Raw genomic sequence first — 17005 nt, 5'->3', positions numbered from 1 at the left:
TAAAATTTTCGCTTTTTATATTTTATTTATTATATTTATTTAATAATTGAATATTATAATATATATTATAATATAATATTAATATAATATAATATTATATTACATATTATTTATATATATTTATATATATTTATATATATGTATTTATATGATTTTGAAAAAAGATTAAAATAAATATTTTTTATGTTATTTTTGTCGATATTTATTATTTATTTAAAAAAAATTTCGCATATTTAATCATTTAAAAAGCTACAATGTAAAAAATGATTCCAATAGTATTTTATTCAATAATTATAAGTCTGCAACATATTGCCGCAATTTCATTGCCTTGATAATATTATTTGAGTGATAAAAATTATTTACATCAAATAATAATTGTTCATCGCACAATAATATTTGCTGAATTTAATTCCTATTAATATTTTAATAACTATTTCATTGCATGCTTTCATAGCAGAAGATGCTAAAATGAATGTTAAATTTTTAAGTTGGAATGATAGATAAATTTGAGTTATAAAGTTCATAAGATAATTGATTTATTTTTATAAATAGTTTTATAAATAGTGATATGTACAGAATATTGAATATTATAGTTTATTTAGTGATATAATTTTTTATCGATAAAAAAATATTTGTTATATTTAACACATTTTTTCCAATATATGTTATTTAGCTTGTTCGTGTTCAGTCAATAGCATATAACTAACACTATTATCACTATAATTCAATTAAGATATGTGTTCTGTGATTGGTCAATATTTTCTTAACAAATTCTTAATCAAAGTCGAACGAAAAATTTTGTAAAGGAAAATGATGCTTGAAATTATTTCAGGAATTTTTAATTAATAGATGTTTTATAATTAATAATTAATAAATATTTTCATATTTTTAGGTCACCTTATATTCTTATTCTCTTATATTACTAATTCTTATTTCGTTCGTAATATATATATTAGATTTATCTTTGATAGCACTTAGGTTATAATATATTAAATGATATAAGAAATGCTAATTGTCAATATATTACAACATGTAATACAATATTCTATAAAATGTCATGTCTTATTTTATTTCTTTATGCTATAAATAAGATACAATGTAAACAATGAATAACTTAGTTAAGTTCATTTTTTTATATAATGAGGGCTCTTAAGCACAATTCTCAAAATATTGAACAAGAAAATACATTAAATATTAAATCTATTCTAATGTTATTTATGGCATAATATTTAAAAACATTTCGAAAATTGTTGGAAGTGTTATATATGATAACTTTAACATAATTAAAATTATTTATTATTAGCAATATTAAAAGTTCTAACATTAACTTACAAAAAAAAAAAATATTTTTTGTATATAAATAAGAGAATTAAGAAAATTTTTTGATTAAAAACATGATATAATAAATTTAACATAATAAATTATGCGAAATTTTTATGGTATTTTTTATGATATATAAAAATATATAGCGCGAATAAAGTAAAAATTTTATTTTAAATAATCAAATATTTTAGTAAACTAATACGTAAATGATGAAATCATTATTCATTTTTTAGGAAGTGCAAAAATTAACCTAAATTTGCAACTGATATTTTAACTTCATTAATTATAATAATTATAATATAATAAAAAAATGGATAAATCAATTTTAATGCAAAAGCAAGTGAAGAATAATGCAGAAGATTTACAAAAAGAATTTCTTGATATGAAGAATTGGGAAGAACAAATGAAACGTAAAGATGATGAATTAAGGAAAGAACGAAATTATCAAGTAAAAATTATCATTTTTTTTAAAGGATAAGAATATTTATATTATATATATATAAGAATATTTTTTGTAGGTCACTTTACCACCAATTAGAACCAAACATAAAAATAAAATAAAAAAAATTTCAAAAAAAATAAATAAAATTGATACTAAATCGAAAAAAATAAAATCTTATGATTATTCTGCTTGGGATAAATTTGATGTAGTAAGTTTCATTATTATATTAAAAAAATTAAATTAATTTTAAATGTTATTATAAATGAAATTTTATTTTAAAATATTTTCATATAACTTTCTTTGATAATTTTTGAGAAGTAAATATGTTTTCTTCTAAGCTTTAATAAAAATTAAGTTCTGAATTATACTCAATTTTTTGAGTATAAATATTTAAAAATATTATTAATGATATTTAAATATTAATGATTTTTTTATCATGAATTTCTAATTAAAAATAAAATTAAATAATTGTGATTCTGATAATCTATTTATCAAATTCTATTAATGTGCGAAAAATACAAAATTTTGTATTTAAAAAAATAAAATTTTATAATTTTAATGTTATTTATATTATTTTAAAGGATAAGGCATGCAAGGAAATAGATGAAGAAGAATATTCATATTCAGATGAATCCGAAGATGAATCAATATCTAAAGAACAATTAGAAAAAGCACATCAAGAAGCAACAAAACATAAAAATGAAGGCAATATTTTTGTGCAACAAGAAAAATGGTCTAAAGCAATTGGTTGTTATAGTAATGCTATAAAAATATTTCCACATGATGCAATATTTTATGCAAACCGTGCACTTTGTCAATTAAAATTAGACAAGTATATATATTTATATTTTAATTATATTTTGCATATTAAATTAAAAACAGTAAAATGATATTAGATATTATATTTTTTTTGCAGTTTCTATTCTGCTGAATCTGATTGCTCTGCTGCAATACAATTAGATGAAACTTATATAAAAGCTTATCATAGAAGGGCAACAGCTAGAATGAATTTAAAGCAATACAAGGAAGCTAAATTAGATTTAGAAAAAATTTTAAAATTAGAACCTTTTAATAAAGAAGCTAAATTATTATTTAATCAAATTGAAAATAAGATTAAATATTCAAAGGTAATTAATAAATAAAAATTAAAATCATTTAATTAAATTTATTTATTCAAGATATTAAAAAATATTTCATACAGACAAGCATTGAAGTAGAAGAAAATACAAAAGAATTATCTAAAAATACAACATTTGAAAAAAAAATTGCTGAAAAAATGTGGAATAAAACTACATTAAATGTACAAACAGCAAATATTAAAAATACTGAAATTAATTATATGGAGGATGATAAAAATATTAAAGATATTATAAACAATAAAAATAAAAAAGATAAGAAAGATAATGTGCTTGATATAGATATAAAAAATGAAAGGGATCCACGTATTCCAGATTGGTTACCAGAAAAAGATAATGTTATTGTTATAGAACCAATTCAAAAACCTCCACATTTACACTCAAAGGTAAAGTTATTAATTAAAAAATATACATAGATATATTAAATATTTATTATACTAAATATAATAATACTATACTAATATATACTAATATTTATTATATTATATTTATTATAATAAATATAATATTTATTCTTATATATATTTAATATTTATTGTATTTATAATATTATATTAAATTTGTACAGAAATCATTGATAAAAATACCTATTCAAGAAATGGAATTTGTTATTAGTCATAATTATATTAATGACGAAACAATGTGCATTGAAAATGATCAACAGAAAAAAGAATTTAGTAAAGATAATAATCTTATAAAAAATAATAATGTTAAAATTATTAAGTCTTTGGAAGATATTAGTACTGTACCTCCAATTCCTAAAACAGCCGTACAATTTATAATGAATTGGAAAACAAATAAATCACCAGAATTTAGATATAAATATTTAAAGGTGGGAAAATATATTTAAAGATTATAATTTTTTAGTAAATGAAATATTGTAATTACAATTTATAAATTAATGAATTATTTAATAAAATTATTAAATTAAATTTCAGCAATTACCAAAAGATAGTTTACCTAAAATATTTCAAGATTCAATGGAATCTGATATTTTTTGTCAAATAATAGAAATTTTAAAAATAGAATTTATAAGAAAAAAAGATTTAATATTCCATTATCTAAAAGATCTCAGTCAAGTTAAACGATTTAGAACATTTATCATGTTTATTAATGACAATGATAAAAAAAGTACGTATTATTGCATAAAATTTAAAATAGTATAAAACACTGGTACCATTTTTCTTCAATTTTTTTTTTTTATTAATTTTTAGGTTTAAAAATCCTTTTCGAATATTGCAAGACAGTTGAAAATGTACCTCAAGATGAAATTTCAATTTTAGAAGATATATACGAAATTAAAAAATAAGTTAAAAATTTATTAATAGAAATATTTATGAGTGATATAATAAGATTAAGTTATATATTTTATATAAATGTTTTTATTCTAATAAGTAATAAATAAACGCATGAAAATTATAAGACTTTTTATGTATTATTTACTATTTTATTATATTACATTTTGTACATATTTTATTATTTTATATACGTACAATAATTAACTTAATAAAAGAATGTATAAATAATATAAATTTAAAAAAAAAAATAAATTATGTTAAAATTAATAAAATATTATTATTCTAATGAAACGAAAATTAAATATGACCATTTAATAATGTTTGTATTCTTTGATCATTTTTCATAACTTGTGATTTTGCTTGACATATTTTATTCAATTGTATTTTCATATTATGATCAATTTCTTTTAATGTTTCTTTCATAGGTTCTATTAATTCTTGTGTTTTCCTGAAAAGAATTATTAATATAATATACACGTATAATCTTGAACGATATTTTATTTATTAAATTTATATATAAAATTTATATATTCTTACATTTTTTCAATTTTTAATTGTTCATTTACTTGTTGATATTGATTTTTCCATTCTAATAGTTCTTTTTGCATAATTTCTACATCTTCCTATAAATAATAATTTATATTATAAATATATTATAACAAATAATAAGTTAATAAATTACCTGAAAATAATCTAATAACTTTCCAAGTGGATTTGTTGCACGAGTTAAAATTTGTATTGTATTTCGTAGTTTATCAATTTCCTTTATTATTATGTCACGCTTTGAACTTATATCCCATGCCTAAAAGCAAACAATTTATATTTCATATATTAAAAAATTTTATGTTAGAATAGTATAATAATAAAAATAATAAATTATGATTGAATATTTACAATATTTGTTTTTTTAGGCATTACATCTACATTATCATTATTAACCAATTCTTTTTGTGTTTCTAATATTTGAGCAACAAGATGCCCATGTTCTTGTGTTAATTGATCATTAACTTTAAAATTATTGTTTTTTAAAGAATCGCTATCATTTCCTTTAGTTTCCATAACTACCATATCTTCAGCATCATCTTCTTTGAGATCGGAATTTTCTACAATAACATTAATACTTCCCATAGGTGTCCTAAAAAAATACTAATAATTCATATTTCATAAAAATTTATAACTTATAAACATATAAACTTTTTTTGTAAAAAATTTAAAAATGATTCTAACAGTATCTCTTCATTAACAATTAACTCTGTTTTTCCTCGAATTTTGGGTGCTGCAGGTCTAGCACTAATTGGTCTTGAACTAGGTGGACGTAAAGAATTTCTTGGTCTAGAAGTTGATTGTGAAATACTAAAAGCATTTAATATTAAATATTATATTATTAGTATTAAATGTTTTAATTTAATCTTTTATAAGATAAAGTATTAGATAACTAATACCTAGCATCTTTATTTTCTGATTGAATCCTTTGAATTTCTAATGTTGATTGATCAAATTTTTTAATATTTTGTACAGAAATTTCATTATCTGTAATTTGCATTTTTTGTAATTTATTTGTATCTTCATCTATTTTATTATCCTTTACAATTGATGTAGATTTCAATTCAGAATTTGATATATTAACTATTTGATTTTGTAAATCATTATTTTCAGTATGTATTGTATGTTTTGATTTGTTTTCAGATTCGTTTTGCTTTTCATCTATTTTTTTGTCTAATTGTAAAGGAGTTATTTCAGATAAACATGTAGAGGATATATTCTGTTTAGATTTAGCAGATAAAGATTTTTTTTTATATATAGATGGAGGAATTTTCTCTTGCATTAACTAAAAAATATATATTTAATTGTAATTTTTCATCTTTATATTCAAAATATAAAAATATTAATTTACCTCAACTTGTATTGTTTCTATATTGTTTTTAATATTTTTTTGAGATTCTTGATTTTCTGCTTTATATGTTTCTTCATGTTTTGTTATATTATTTTCATTGAAACCTTTTTTCTTTTGTTCTGTAGATTTTTCTTTTGTTGGCGTAGTTTTTTTTTGTAATGTTTCCTTTGATAATGATCTCTTTTCATTTTTTGTTACAGATAATTTATTTTTTAAACTAGATTTACTTTTTCCAAAATTTTTCTTATATTGTTCAATGGCTTCCACACTATTTATCTGTTTAATTTATAAAATAGATTTTAATTTCAGGAACAGAAAATTTTGAATATTTTTTTTACAAATTGATATATTAATTTAATAAGTAGATTTCAAATAAAATTACCATTTTATTTTAATTTTATTTTTAATACAAGAAATACAAACCTATGTCTATTTAGAAATGCTTTATTTTAAAATTAGCTATCAAATTGGTTTTTCTCATTGTTCATATTTATAAAAACAATAGATACTAAATATAATATTTATATTGTTATTATTATAACTTTAGTCATTATAATTTCGGTTATCCAATTGATTTATATTTTATTTTCACATTTATTTCACATTCGTAGAATGCTCAAGCTCACTATGCATAGATATTAAATATCAATTTATATGAATCAGCATTCTATACATATATCTCAATATATTTGTATATAATATCATAACAAGAAAAAATGGAAACTATCATTTTTTATTGGTTAACACAGTGAAAAAAATGGCAACCAATATGGTAACCTATAAAATAAGCATTTTTAAATATTTTTGATTTAATAGTGAGATATTATTTTTGATTTTTGATTCTATGCATTCTTAATGTTAAAAGTGTAACTTTTGTAATCTTAATTCTCTTAATAAATAAAAAAAATCTTAAAAATTATATAAGTATTCTATGAACTCTATGAAGTCTATAAAGTTTTAACATTAAAATATTATTAATTTTTCTATTAGTTTCTTTTTTATATTTATAAATATTTAATTAATATTACCTTTTTATCTAAAGCTTTTCCAATTGCTTGCAATAATTCATTTGTTTTAGTTGGTTCTTGACCAGAAATTATCTTACTGGCTCTTACAGTTAAATTAATTCCAGTAACTATCTCTGAAATTATTGTATGATATATTTGAATGCTAATAATATTATATTTTTATATATTTAAAAAAAATTATAACTTACTGACAATATCGATCAATTTTGTTAAATAAGCTAGTTTCGCCTCTTTAGTTTTTATATTTTCTGAATTTAGCTCTTCTTCTGAATACAAACCATTTAAAAAACCAGTTTCATTTATGATCTACAATATCATTCATTTATTAGTTACAAAATTTTTTATATTTGTTTTATTTAGAATATACGTAAGAAATACGTTACTGCTGATATAATATCATGAAGAAATCGAAATGGTGGTTTTCTTAATAATTTTTCGGTAAGTGGTGGTTTTTTGAAATACTTTCCGAGTAAATCTTGAGTTTTTTTAATTGTTTCCGGTTTTATGTCATCAACCATTGTTAATTATAAATAAAATATATTGTAATAGACATTTCTTATCCTTCCTGAAGTTTGTGTTGTATTAAATGGTTGCTTGGTAACCAATGTAATACAATATAATAATATATATGTAGTATTACATATATCGTTAACAAACTGTTGCAATCATATTGCAATCATATTATAATACAAATCAAAATTAGATATTAAAAGAGTAAAAAATTAATTAGTTACTCTGAATAAAAATTTTATTTGAAAAAGCTGAATATTTTATTACTTTATTATAGTTGATTACTTTTTGTATAACCTCGGTCATTTGATGTTATAGTTAATTGTGATTATTTTGAATAATAAATTATTGAAATAATTTTATTTTTAACTTTAATCGTTAAAAATTTTGCTCATTTCTGGCAGAAGTAAATATGACATGGGATATCTTTAAAAATTTAATCTATAATATAAAAAAAATAAAAAAAATATTTATACTAATATGTATTAATTAATTATTTAATTAATTTTATTATTATTTATAAAGTTTATTCCATTGAAATTATAAAATTAATTAACAAAATTATTTTTAATTAATGACGAAAAATTTAATAGTTGATTAAACATCAATTTTTAAATAAAGTTTTAGAATTTTAATAAATAATAAAGTAAATTTTAAACTATGTATAATTTATATATATAATAAGTTTTTCAGATTTTTAATAATATTTTATTTAAAAATTGCTAAATAATATTTTTTTTATAATTTTCAAATTCGAAGATTATAAAAATTATTTTTTGTATTAAAAATAATTATTTATTTATTATTTAATTCTCTTCATAAATAAAATAAAAAAAATCATATTCATTGCATTAATAATTTTGAAAGTAAGAATTTATTCATATATTCAAGATGCAATAAAATAAAAAAAATTAAGAATATAATGAATTGTGTTCAAAATTATATATAATAATTATTGTAATAATAATGATTATAATAATTAAATATTTCGTAGTTATCTATATTATAAATATATGAGTATGATTAAATCGAGAATTATAAATATATCTATATCTTGTTTCTTATAAATTGTTTTGGTATCTTATTTAGAATTTTTATAGCAAAATCTAAATTTTTTTATTCCGATTGCTAATAATTTTACAAATGTTTTCTATACTGAATTGGTAACATCGCATAATAATTATGTTAACATGAAAATGGTAAAAAAATTTGATGATTGGTGAATTCTTAAAAAGTATTGAATATTAGTTTATTCTATATTTCATTTGTGGGTAATTAATAGAATAATATGAATAGTTTGTTTATAATATTTAAATTTTATTATTAATTATCTTCATAATTATTGAAATTCAAAGATAAATATGTAACATTGGAATTATATATTTTAATTTTTTTCTTGAAATTTAAAATAGCAGGATTTGAAATGAAAAATTTTAGAAAGAGAATAAATTTGTTTAATAATAATTTTAAGTTATTTTTTTATATTATTCGAATTCTTAATGTAATTTTTAAAAAATCTATTTATTCTAAACATTACTATTCAATAAATAAAAATCAGTACTTTTAGATTATTATATTTTCTTAATTTTTTTATTATCATTATTATAAGTCAATATTATAGTCAGTATTATTATAAGTCAATAATTTGAGGAACAGTGACTCGTAAAATATCAGAATTCATGAGCAAGCATTATTCAAAAGAAGACGAATAAATAGATGGACATCAATGCATTAGTATTTTATAGTGCATTAATTAGTTTGCGATGAAAAGACAAATAAAAATTTTTTATTTGTCTTTATTATATAAAATTTTATATAGTTTTTATAATATTGTAAAAGAAAGAAGATCGTCCATAAAATGCGATTCTTTATTTAATTTCATTTTCTTTTTTCTAAGACCATCATTTTTATCATATTTTATAAAATCACTGTTTTATTGAACTTTCGTTTAATTGTATTTCCCAATTCAAATTCAGGTTATATGTTAATCATGATTTCTAATAAGCTTGGCTTTTATTTTAATATGTTTTGTTGATTTTTTTTTTTATCAAAATTAAAATTATTTTACGACGCTTCATGAAAAATTCTTTTCGTAAATTGATCATGTTCAAATGAATTTACGTTTATTCAAATAAATTATTTAGTTCCGCTAAGATGAATGATTAAAATTATTAAATGAATTTTTTATCAGTAAAATAATTGTAATGTAAGCATCATTTTAATATTTATACTCAAAAAATTATTTCAAAAATTATTTCTTTGAAATTAGTAATTTATCTATGTTGAGTAAAAAAATTTAATGAAATAAAAAATTTAATTAATTGAATAATTCATAATGTAAAATTATAAAATATATATTACAAATCATTATATATATGTATAAACTGTAATATCATATAACATAAATATATAGAGATTGTAGACATAAAAATATTAGAAAGAAAATTTTATCTAAATTGAACATTTTTATTTAATTAATTTACTTATATTTAATATTTACCATATTAATATTATATTAATAATTATTAATATTCGAAAAAAATATTTATTTTGATAATTATATTATAAAAATTTTGATTAATATTATTAAAATATGAATTCCAATTGATTAAAATTTTTTATTCTAACATGATAAATAAAAATAAGCATTTTTATTAAGATTACTAATCATTTTATTTTATCAGAATATGTCAAAATGTCTTTGATCAAATAAAAATTAAATATCATACATAATAATATGGCATCGTCCCGCTCACAAAATAAAATTATACCACACACAAATTATGTAACAAAAAAATCTCAGTATTCAGAGATCACAAAGTTGATTTTGCTGAAAATCATCATAAATTATAAAATCTAATATTCATAAGTTTCATCGTGATGTTATTATCCATATGTATGTCGACGATATTTATTTGCTTTAAAAGAAATAGATTATCGAGATATTAGATATGGAAGAATGAATAAAAATAATTTAATTATAAATTAATTTAACAGACTTATGTTTAATCTACGATATTGCAGTCAACAATACATAATCGACGATTCATGCTAATGTTACATACAATTTATACTTTTCTTCGTGTCGGTAATATAATGACGATCGTTTTAATTTTCGAGATTTTCGAACATTGATAAAGCTGTAATTTCTTTTTTTATTTAATTTCTTTTTTTATTTTTTTAAAAATTAATATTCAACTTTGCTATTCTTTCTTTTTAATAAATTATATTACATTTCCATCTTATATGTTTTACATCGATCATTTTGAATTTTTAATTAGTAAATGTATTTTAATGCATTTCCTTTTGAAATAATGTGTTAATTAATAAATAAATTTCTTAAAAATTAATCAAATACTAGTTTTTTTTTAAAAGATTAAATAATTTTCAAATAATTATTCTGAAAAAAGTATTTTATTAAATAAAATATTATATTATTCTGAATTTTATTATTATTGTTTAATTTTAATCAAGTTTATAAGATTTCATTTATATTTTTGAAAAAAGATAATATTTGTTTATTCTTTTGATAGTTTTATAAATATTTTTTAATGCAATCTCAAAGGTAAAGAATTAAAAATGTTCATGTATGAATATTTTTCAGTATTTAAAAATATTAATCATTGATTCTTTCATCAAATAAATCAGATTGATCAGTGAGTTTATATTTGATATTTACAGTGGAATCATATTTTTATCCTTATTAATATTTATTATTAATTAATATTTATATCCAATAATCAAATATTTCATTAAAATAAAATTATAAATTTCATTTTCATATTTGTAAACTTCATTTATAACTTTTTGCCACAGAAAAAAAATAATTTTGCAATAATTTTATTTAAATTGTTGAAAAATTGCTTCATTGTAAAACGTATTTACATATACTGTGACTTTTTCATTCAAAATATATTAATATTATATTAATAAACAAATTAGCGTTAAAAAAAACTATTTTTTTTATTTTATTATTTAATAAGTCACTCAGAAGTTACAATAAATTATCAAGGATTATTATGTTACCAATAAATATTTTAATTTCTTATATCATTAAATTCTAAGTGTCATGAATAGTCACCGATACCAAATATAAACCTAATCCAAGTTTATATTCATTAATTGTTCTTTTAATTATATAATTTTCTTTTTTCTAGTTTCCTTTATATCTTAAAATCTTAATTCCATGTTCATTTTCAACATTTTTTACATATCCACCTTATTTATTTTTGTATCGAAAATTCTCCCAAATCCAGACGATCATCTTATTTTTAGCCTCTATCACCAGATTTTGAAATTTTCCCCCCTATTTCCAATCGCAATCCTTTAGATTTCTTTATTCAAGATAATTCCACAGGGTTGAACTATGCCGAGATTCGTTAGTTTCAGCCTCTTCGAGGTGCTTTTGCCCTCATCTTTTTTCAGAAGTTCCTCTATTGAATAAGGATTTCTCTTTTTCTGGGGTTGCGTCGGTCTTTCCTCAACCGCTATTTCTTTGGCCATAGTATTCTGCTCATTTCCGATTTTCAAAATTCGCGGTGACATTATCTTCTGCTTGTCACTGGTCGCTGGAGGTGGGCTCTGTCGATTTTCGAGATTTATAGACGAACCGGATGTACTATGTCTTACGAATGCACTACGATCGCTACCGATTTTTTGGCCAAGTTCTAGAATAATAGGTGAATTTTGAAATGGTTTGTAGTGATCCTGGGATTCCGTGTTTTCATCTAGATCGCTTTTGTCCAAGGAATCATCACTGCCTGCCATTGAACTCGAGCTGGATTTCAAATCGACTTGATTCGTTGGTCCATTCTGCTCTGAGAGACGTTCTACATCTAACGATCTATAATACATAAATTTTTAATTGTTTATTTAATATATTTTAATTGTTTGATAGAGATTAATTTTTAATTGAATAGTAAATTTTGAGTAATAAATTTTCTGCTTTTTTTTATTATAAAGAGATTACAAATATAATAAAATTAATTAAATTAATTTTTGTATAGATTTTTTTATATTAAAGTTTTTAAATATAGGCTTATTTATTAATTTACCTTATTTTTTTTTTACTTTATTTATATTTTATTATTGTATTCAAATATTGTATTTTATATATTCAAATAATTTTGAATATGTTTCTTATTTTTAGAAACTATAAAAATATATATAAAAAACTTTCGTTATTTGAATGAAATGGAGAGAAAAAATATAAATGCTTGATTATAATTTTTAGTTCTTTTATTTATAGCTATCAATTATTATTATATTTCAAATGGCATAAATGGCATTTGTATTATTTATTGTTATTTGAAAAATTAAGAAAACTAATTAAATAGAAGACAATCATTTAAGGAAAAAATTAAGTTATACTTACGTAAATGATTGCATTCCATGATGCAAGTGCAATGTTGTTGCTTGATAAAGAGATGAATAAAAACTCGGATTCCAAGATGGCGCGCTGGTATTACTAGAAGTCGTGGAAATATGCAATGGTCCCAATGTTCCTGGATAAAATAATTGGTAATCCGTTCTCATAAGTGCATCTATAAATAAAAATAAAAATTTTTAAAAATATTGATAATATAATGGTAATAAATATTGGTAATAAATATAATTAAAAATATAATTTAATAAACAATATATCTCATTAATATTTAACATTTTTCTGAATTAAAAATATTGTTAAGTTGAAATTCTAAATTGTATTACTTTTATTTCTCATAAAATTAAGTTCATATAAATCATTATATATATATATTATATGAAATATACAAAGTTTATTACAATCTTAATTATTCTTTTTTTTTCATTTGTTATTTTAAATTAAATCAATATACTATATTCGTATTTATAAATAATTTTTTGAAATGGATGAGAAGAATAGAGAAAAGATGATTTATTTTTATGATAATTTATAATAATTACAATTATAATTATAATATTGTATAAAATTATTATATTATATAAGCAATTTAGACAAATGATATTAGTTAATATTTAAACAAGTAGGAATATAGATTTAAATATTTCAAACATAAATGAATTATAATAATAATGATCATTTATAATGAATTATAAATGAATTAACAATCGAAATTTTTAAATTTATTTTATAATTAATATTAAAATTTTAATATTTTTAGTTATTAATATTTTTTTTTCAGAATATTTAAAATATTAAAATTATTAAAAAAATTTAAGTAAATCTAATTAAAAAATAATAATATAATTAGCACAAGATATCGTGTTATACAACACGACGGATTCCATGACTGATTAATATATAAACTTTATGCTTACAACTCTATATCAGTTAGTAAAGAAAAAAAAAATCGCAGTGTTGTAGACAATTTATGGAATAAACAAAATAAATTTTGAGAAAATCGAGTTCTTATAAGTTCTTATAAGTTGCGTGTCGGTCATCAAGATACAGCATGCTGACGAATCAATCGCCGACCAGGGTATTTTACAATTTCTTTTTTTTTTTACTTTCTTCTATTCTTTTTTTTCCTTTCTTTTCTTTTTTCTTTTCTTTCAATTGTTGCAACTTTATAATGTATTTCCTTTTTTTTTTTTTCATTTTTTAATATATTTATTTTAATATTGATTGTTTTAATATTGATTTGATTCATTATATATATGTATATATATTATTCCAATCATGATTTTGAAATATAAACAGATCTTTAAGAAATCATTTAATCAACAATATTCATGATACAATGTAATTTTCCTAATAATAGCACAATAAAAATAAATTAATTTTGATATAGATTTTTGATTGAAAACTAAGATTCTGGATTCGAGTTTGTGAAATGAATTAAAAATTTATTATCAATTAAAAAAAAGATTTTATTTCATAATAAGAATTTACCTCTATTAGGGACATTTGAAGAAATTTGCGAGGTATAGCTGCTCTGAGAACCACTCTCGATTCCTGTATGATCAGTATGAAGTCCACCGCCTCGAAGAATTCGATTTACCGAAGAAACAGAAGGTAAACTTTGAGGATCACAAGCTCCTTGTCGCGCAAGTTGTTCTCGGATCTCCCAAGCGAACATTGTTGGTTGTTCTTGTTTCATTCGTAAAATTTTTTTTACAACTGTAGGTGTAGCTACTTGCTGAAATAATAATCATAAATTTTAATATAAAAATTTTTGAATAAAAATTCGAATTAAATTTTAATAAAGGATCATATCAGACACAGATCTTGGGAAATTTCATAGAAAATGAACAAGATATGTGGAAATAATAATTAATATGTATTACTTATTATTATTAATATATCAATTTATAATCAATTTTACCAAACTACTAAAATCTAAATATATTGATATACTTTAATTAAGAAAGTTAAATTTTATAAAATATAGACAGGAATGATATAATAAAATTACATAGATTCTGATGCTTTGAAAAAGATTTAATATACTAAGATTTAAAATTAATTCGATATCTTCAAAATTTAAGTATTGTTTATTGAGATATAAAATGATTTTATCGATTCAATATTGATTCTATCCTTCTATGATTTTTTATTGATGATGAGAATGATGATAAGATTTCAATAATAAAATGTATAAATGAATAAGATTGATTTTTTTTGTCACAAATATAGAATTACTAAAGTACGCTAAAAAAACATTTACAATGTCGTATAAATGTTATAAATATTTACTGCAGTTTTACTTTTCTTTTCTATTGTGATTCTTCTTTATAATATTTTTAATATTTTTTACATTTCATTTTTGCAAACAAAATTTTTGCTTTTTAATTCCAATTTTGAGAATTTTTTTTATACTTTCTTAAAAATATAATAATAAAAAAGTTAGTAATAGAAAGTTTTATTTTAAAATTTTGAATTTTAAATATATGATTCTTTACTCTAATTTGCATATATAACAAATTCATTTATATTATTGATTTTTATTTTCTACGTCAAATTAGATAAATAACAAATAATCAATTTTATTATACATTTAATTTTATTTTCCATATACAAATAAATTTCCAAAAGTATAAAGAATATAAAGAATTATCCATAATCAAAATATTTGAAATTTATTTATTTCTACTCATATTTTATTGCTATCAATTTAAATTCAGATAATAATCAAATCAGATAATAATCTTAACTTAATCTTAACTTAATCTTGATATAAATCTATTTATATCAATTATTATTCCTTATTTTTTAATATATCAAAGAAAAATTAAGAAATTTTAATTAATCATATTTAATTCTATTTTTTATAAATATGCAAATAATAAGTTATTTATTTTTATTTAAATAATGTTGCACTTATAAAGAATTAATTCTCTAATACACACATATAAAATTTACAATCCCATGATGAGCAACGGTCTTATAATTGATCGTTGTTGATCATTAGCCTTTGGTCATTTTTCTTTCCAACTTTCCTTCCAAGGGAATCGGCACTATCTCATCGACAAATTAACGCGAAAGTAGTCATACTATCGTTGAAAAGGGCAGCAGCGACCATATGTCGTTCACAGGTGAAACACGTTAGTTGTGCCAGTAAATCAGATAACGGATAAGGTCTCAAAGATAGGTGGGTAATGTGTACCACATTTTATTACAGTTTAGCCCCGGTTTACCATGGAGAGGGGGTCATCCGTTCCTCGCGTCTTATTTCTTTTTGACAGTCCCTTTGAGTAGGCCCAGTGGTGCTCAATCTGGCCAACGTTCATTTGACTTGCTAATGAACTTATCGTTCGGGCTTTGGATAATTTTATGCTAACGCAATGGAAATATTATTCGTCGTATACAGATTTTCAAGATCGCCGATTTCTTTAGGGCAACTACTATGTCACTGACACCGAATATGATACAATTTGATACAAGAAGAGGGGGGCGTATTTCCTCGTGATATTCTATGTAGGGAGCATAAATTTAATTATTTTGGAATTTTTTTTTTGGAATTTTAATTGTTATCAACATTTTTGTAAATTGTTACTATTGTTCTAATTATAGAGATAGTCCGACGTTTTTTTAACAAAAAAAATTTTTTAATTATTAATAACAATTAATAATTAAATTTTTATTCAATCGATGTATAACTGTGATTATTGTTATAATTGAAATGATTATAATTTTTGAATATAGATAATTAGTGATTAATTATTAAAATATGTTTTGTTGTTATTATTTGCATATTTATAATATTAAATGGAATTTTAATAAAAATTAATAAAAGTCCTGAATTATCACAGTATTTTTAAATAATAGATATGATAGGTAAATAATATTAATTGAATAATATATTTAAATAATTGATCATACTTAAGTAACAATTTTAAATCAAAAATTAAATTGAAATTGATATCTAATATTATTTTTGGATAAAAATTAA

At 19.9% G+C, this 17005-nt stretch overlaps 3 protein-coding genes across 4 annotated transcripts in view; 1 reads left to right on the top strand and 2 right to left on the bottom strand.

Moving 5' to 3' along the window:
• The window catches only part of LOC102676535 (RNA polymerase II-associated protein 3), a 12213-nt gene extending 7944 nt beyond the window's left edge, over window positions 1-4269 (top strand). The window contains exons 1-9 of one of the 2 annotated variants that reach the window (XM_031514310.1): window positions 1441-1479; window positions 1557-1771; window positions 1842-1973; window positions 2347-2597; window positions 2682-2892; window positions 2967-3287; window positions 3470-3733; window positions 3840-4032; window positions 4116-4269. In XM_031514310.1, the coding sequence (XP_031370170.1) occupies window positions 1634-1771; window positions 1842-1973; window positions 2347-2597; window positions 2682-2892; window positions 2967-3287; window positions 3470-3733; window positions 3840-4032; window positions 4116-4210 (1605 nt within the window). In that variant the 5' untranslated portion in view covers window positions 1441-1479; window positions 1557-1633 and the 3' untranslated portion in view covers window positions 4211-4269. Of the gene's footprint in view, window positions 1-1440; window positions 1480-1556; window positions 1772-1841; window positions 1974-2346; window positions 2598-2681; window positions 2893-2966; window positions 3288-3469; window positions 3734-3839; window positions 4033-4115 lie in introns of those variants that run through there. The other variant, XM_006623900.2, reaches the window with a different exon arrangement.
• A 159-nt stretch (window positions 4270-4428) lies between these two features.
• On the bottom strand, window positions 4429-7796 carry LOC102677134 (TRAF3-interacting protein 1). The gene is made up of 10 exons (XM_031514309.1): window positions 7505-7796; window positions 7310-7427; window positions 7122-7234; window positions 6094-6369; window positions 5642-6027; window positions 5427-5552; window positions 5094-5334; window positions 4882-5001; window positions 4737-4822; window positions 4429-4647 (listed from the first exon to the last, which is right to left on the bottom strand). The coding sequence occupies exons 1-10, from the start codon at window positions 7637-7639 to the stop codon at window positions 4497-4499; spliced, it is 1752 nt and encodes a 583-aa protein (XP_031370169.1). The 5' UTR covers window positions 7640-7796; the 3' UTR covers window positions 4429-4496.
• A 4067-nt stretch (window positions 7797-11863) lies between these two features.
• The window catches only part of LOC102676395 (paired box pox-neuro protein), a 42879-nt gene continuing 37737 nt past the window's right edge, over window positions 11864-17005 (bottom strand). Inside the window, exons 4-6 of the mRNA XM_006623899.1 lie at window positions 14506-14752; window positions 13006-13174; window positions 11864-12474 (exon numbers count right to left, since the gene is read on the bottom strand). Of these exons, the coding sequence (XP_006623962.1) occupies window positions 11958-12474; window positions 13006-13174; window positions 14506-14752 (933 nt within the window). The 3' untranslated portion in view covers window positions 11864-11957. The remainder of the gene's footprint in view (window positions 12475-13005; window positions 13175-14505; window positions 14753-17005) is intronic.

The sequence above is a fragment of the Apis dorsata genome, unplaced genomic scaffold, assembly GCF_000469605.1.
Source record: "Apis dorsata unplaced genomic scaffold, Apis dorsata 1.3 scaffold_978, whole genome shotgun sequence".
Classification (NCBI taxonomy): Eukaryota; Metazoa; Arthropoda; class Insecta; order Hymenoptera; family Apidae; genus Apis; species Apis dorsata.
Note: the sequence above shows the minus strand (reverse complement) of the source record. Positions and strands in the feature narration are given on the sequence as shown.

Bases quoted from the DNA above. Each gene is read 5' to 3' on its own strand.
- LOC102677134 (XM_031514309.1), bottom strand. From the start codon at position 7,639: ATGGTTGATGACATAAAACCGGAAACAATTAAAAAAACTCAAGATTTA. The intron at 7,428-7,504 runs GTAACGTATTTC...ATGATATTGTAG, and splicing joins TTCATGATATTATATCAGCA to ATCATAAATGAAACTGGTTT. The intron at 5,553-5,641 runs GTATTAGTTATC...AAATGCTTTTAG, and splicing joins TCAGAAAATAAAGATGCTAG to TATTTCACAATCAACTTCTA.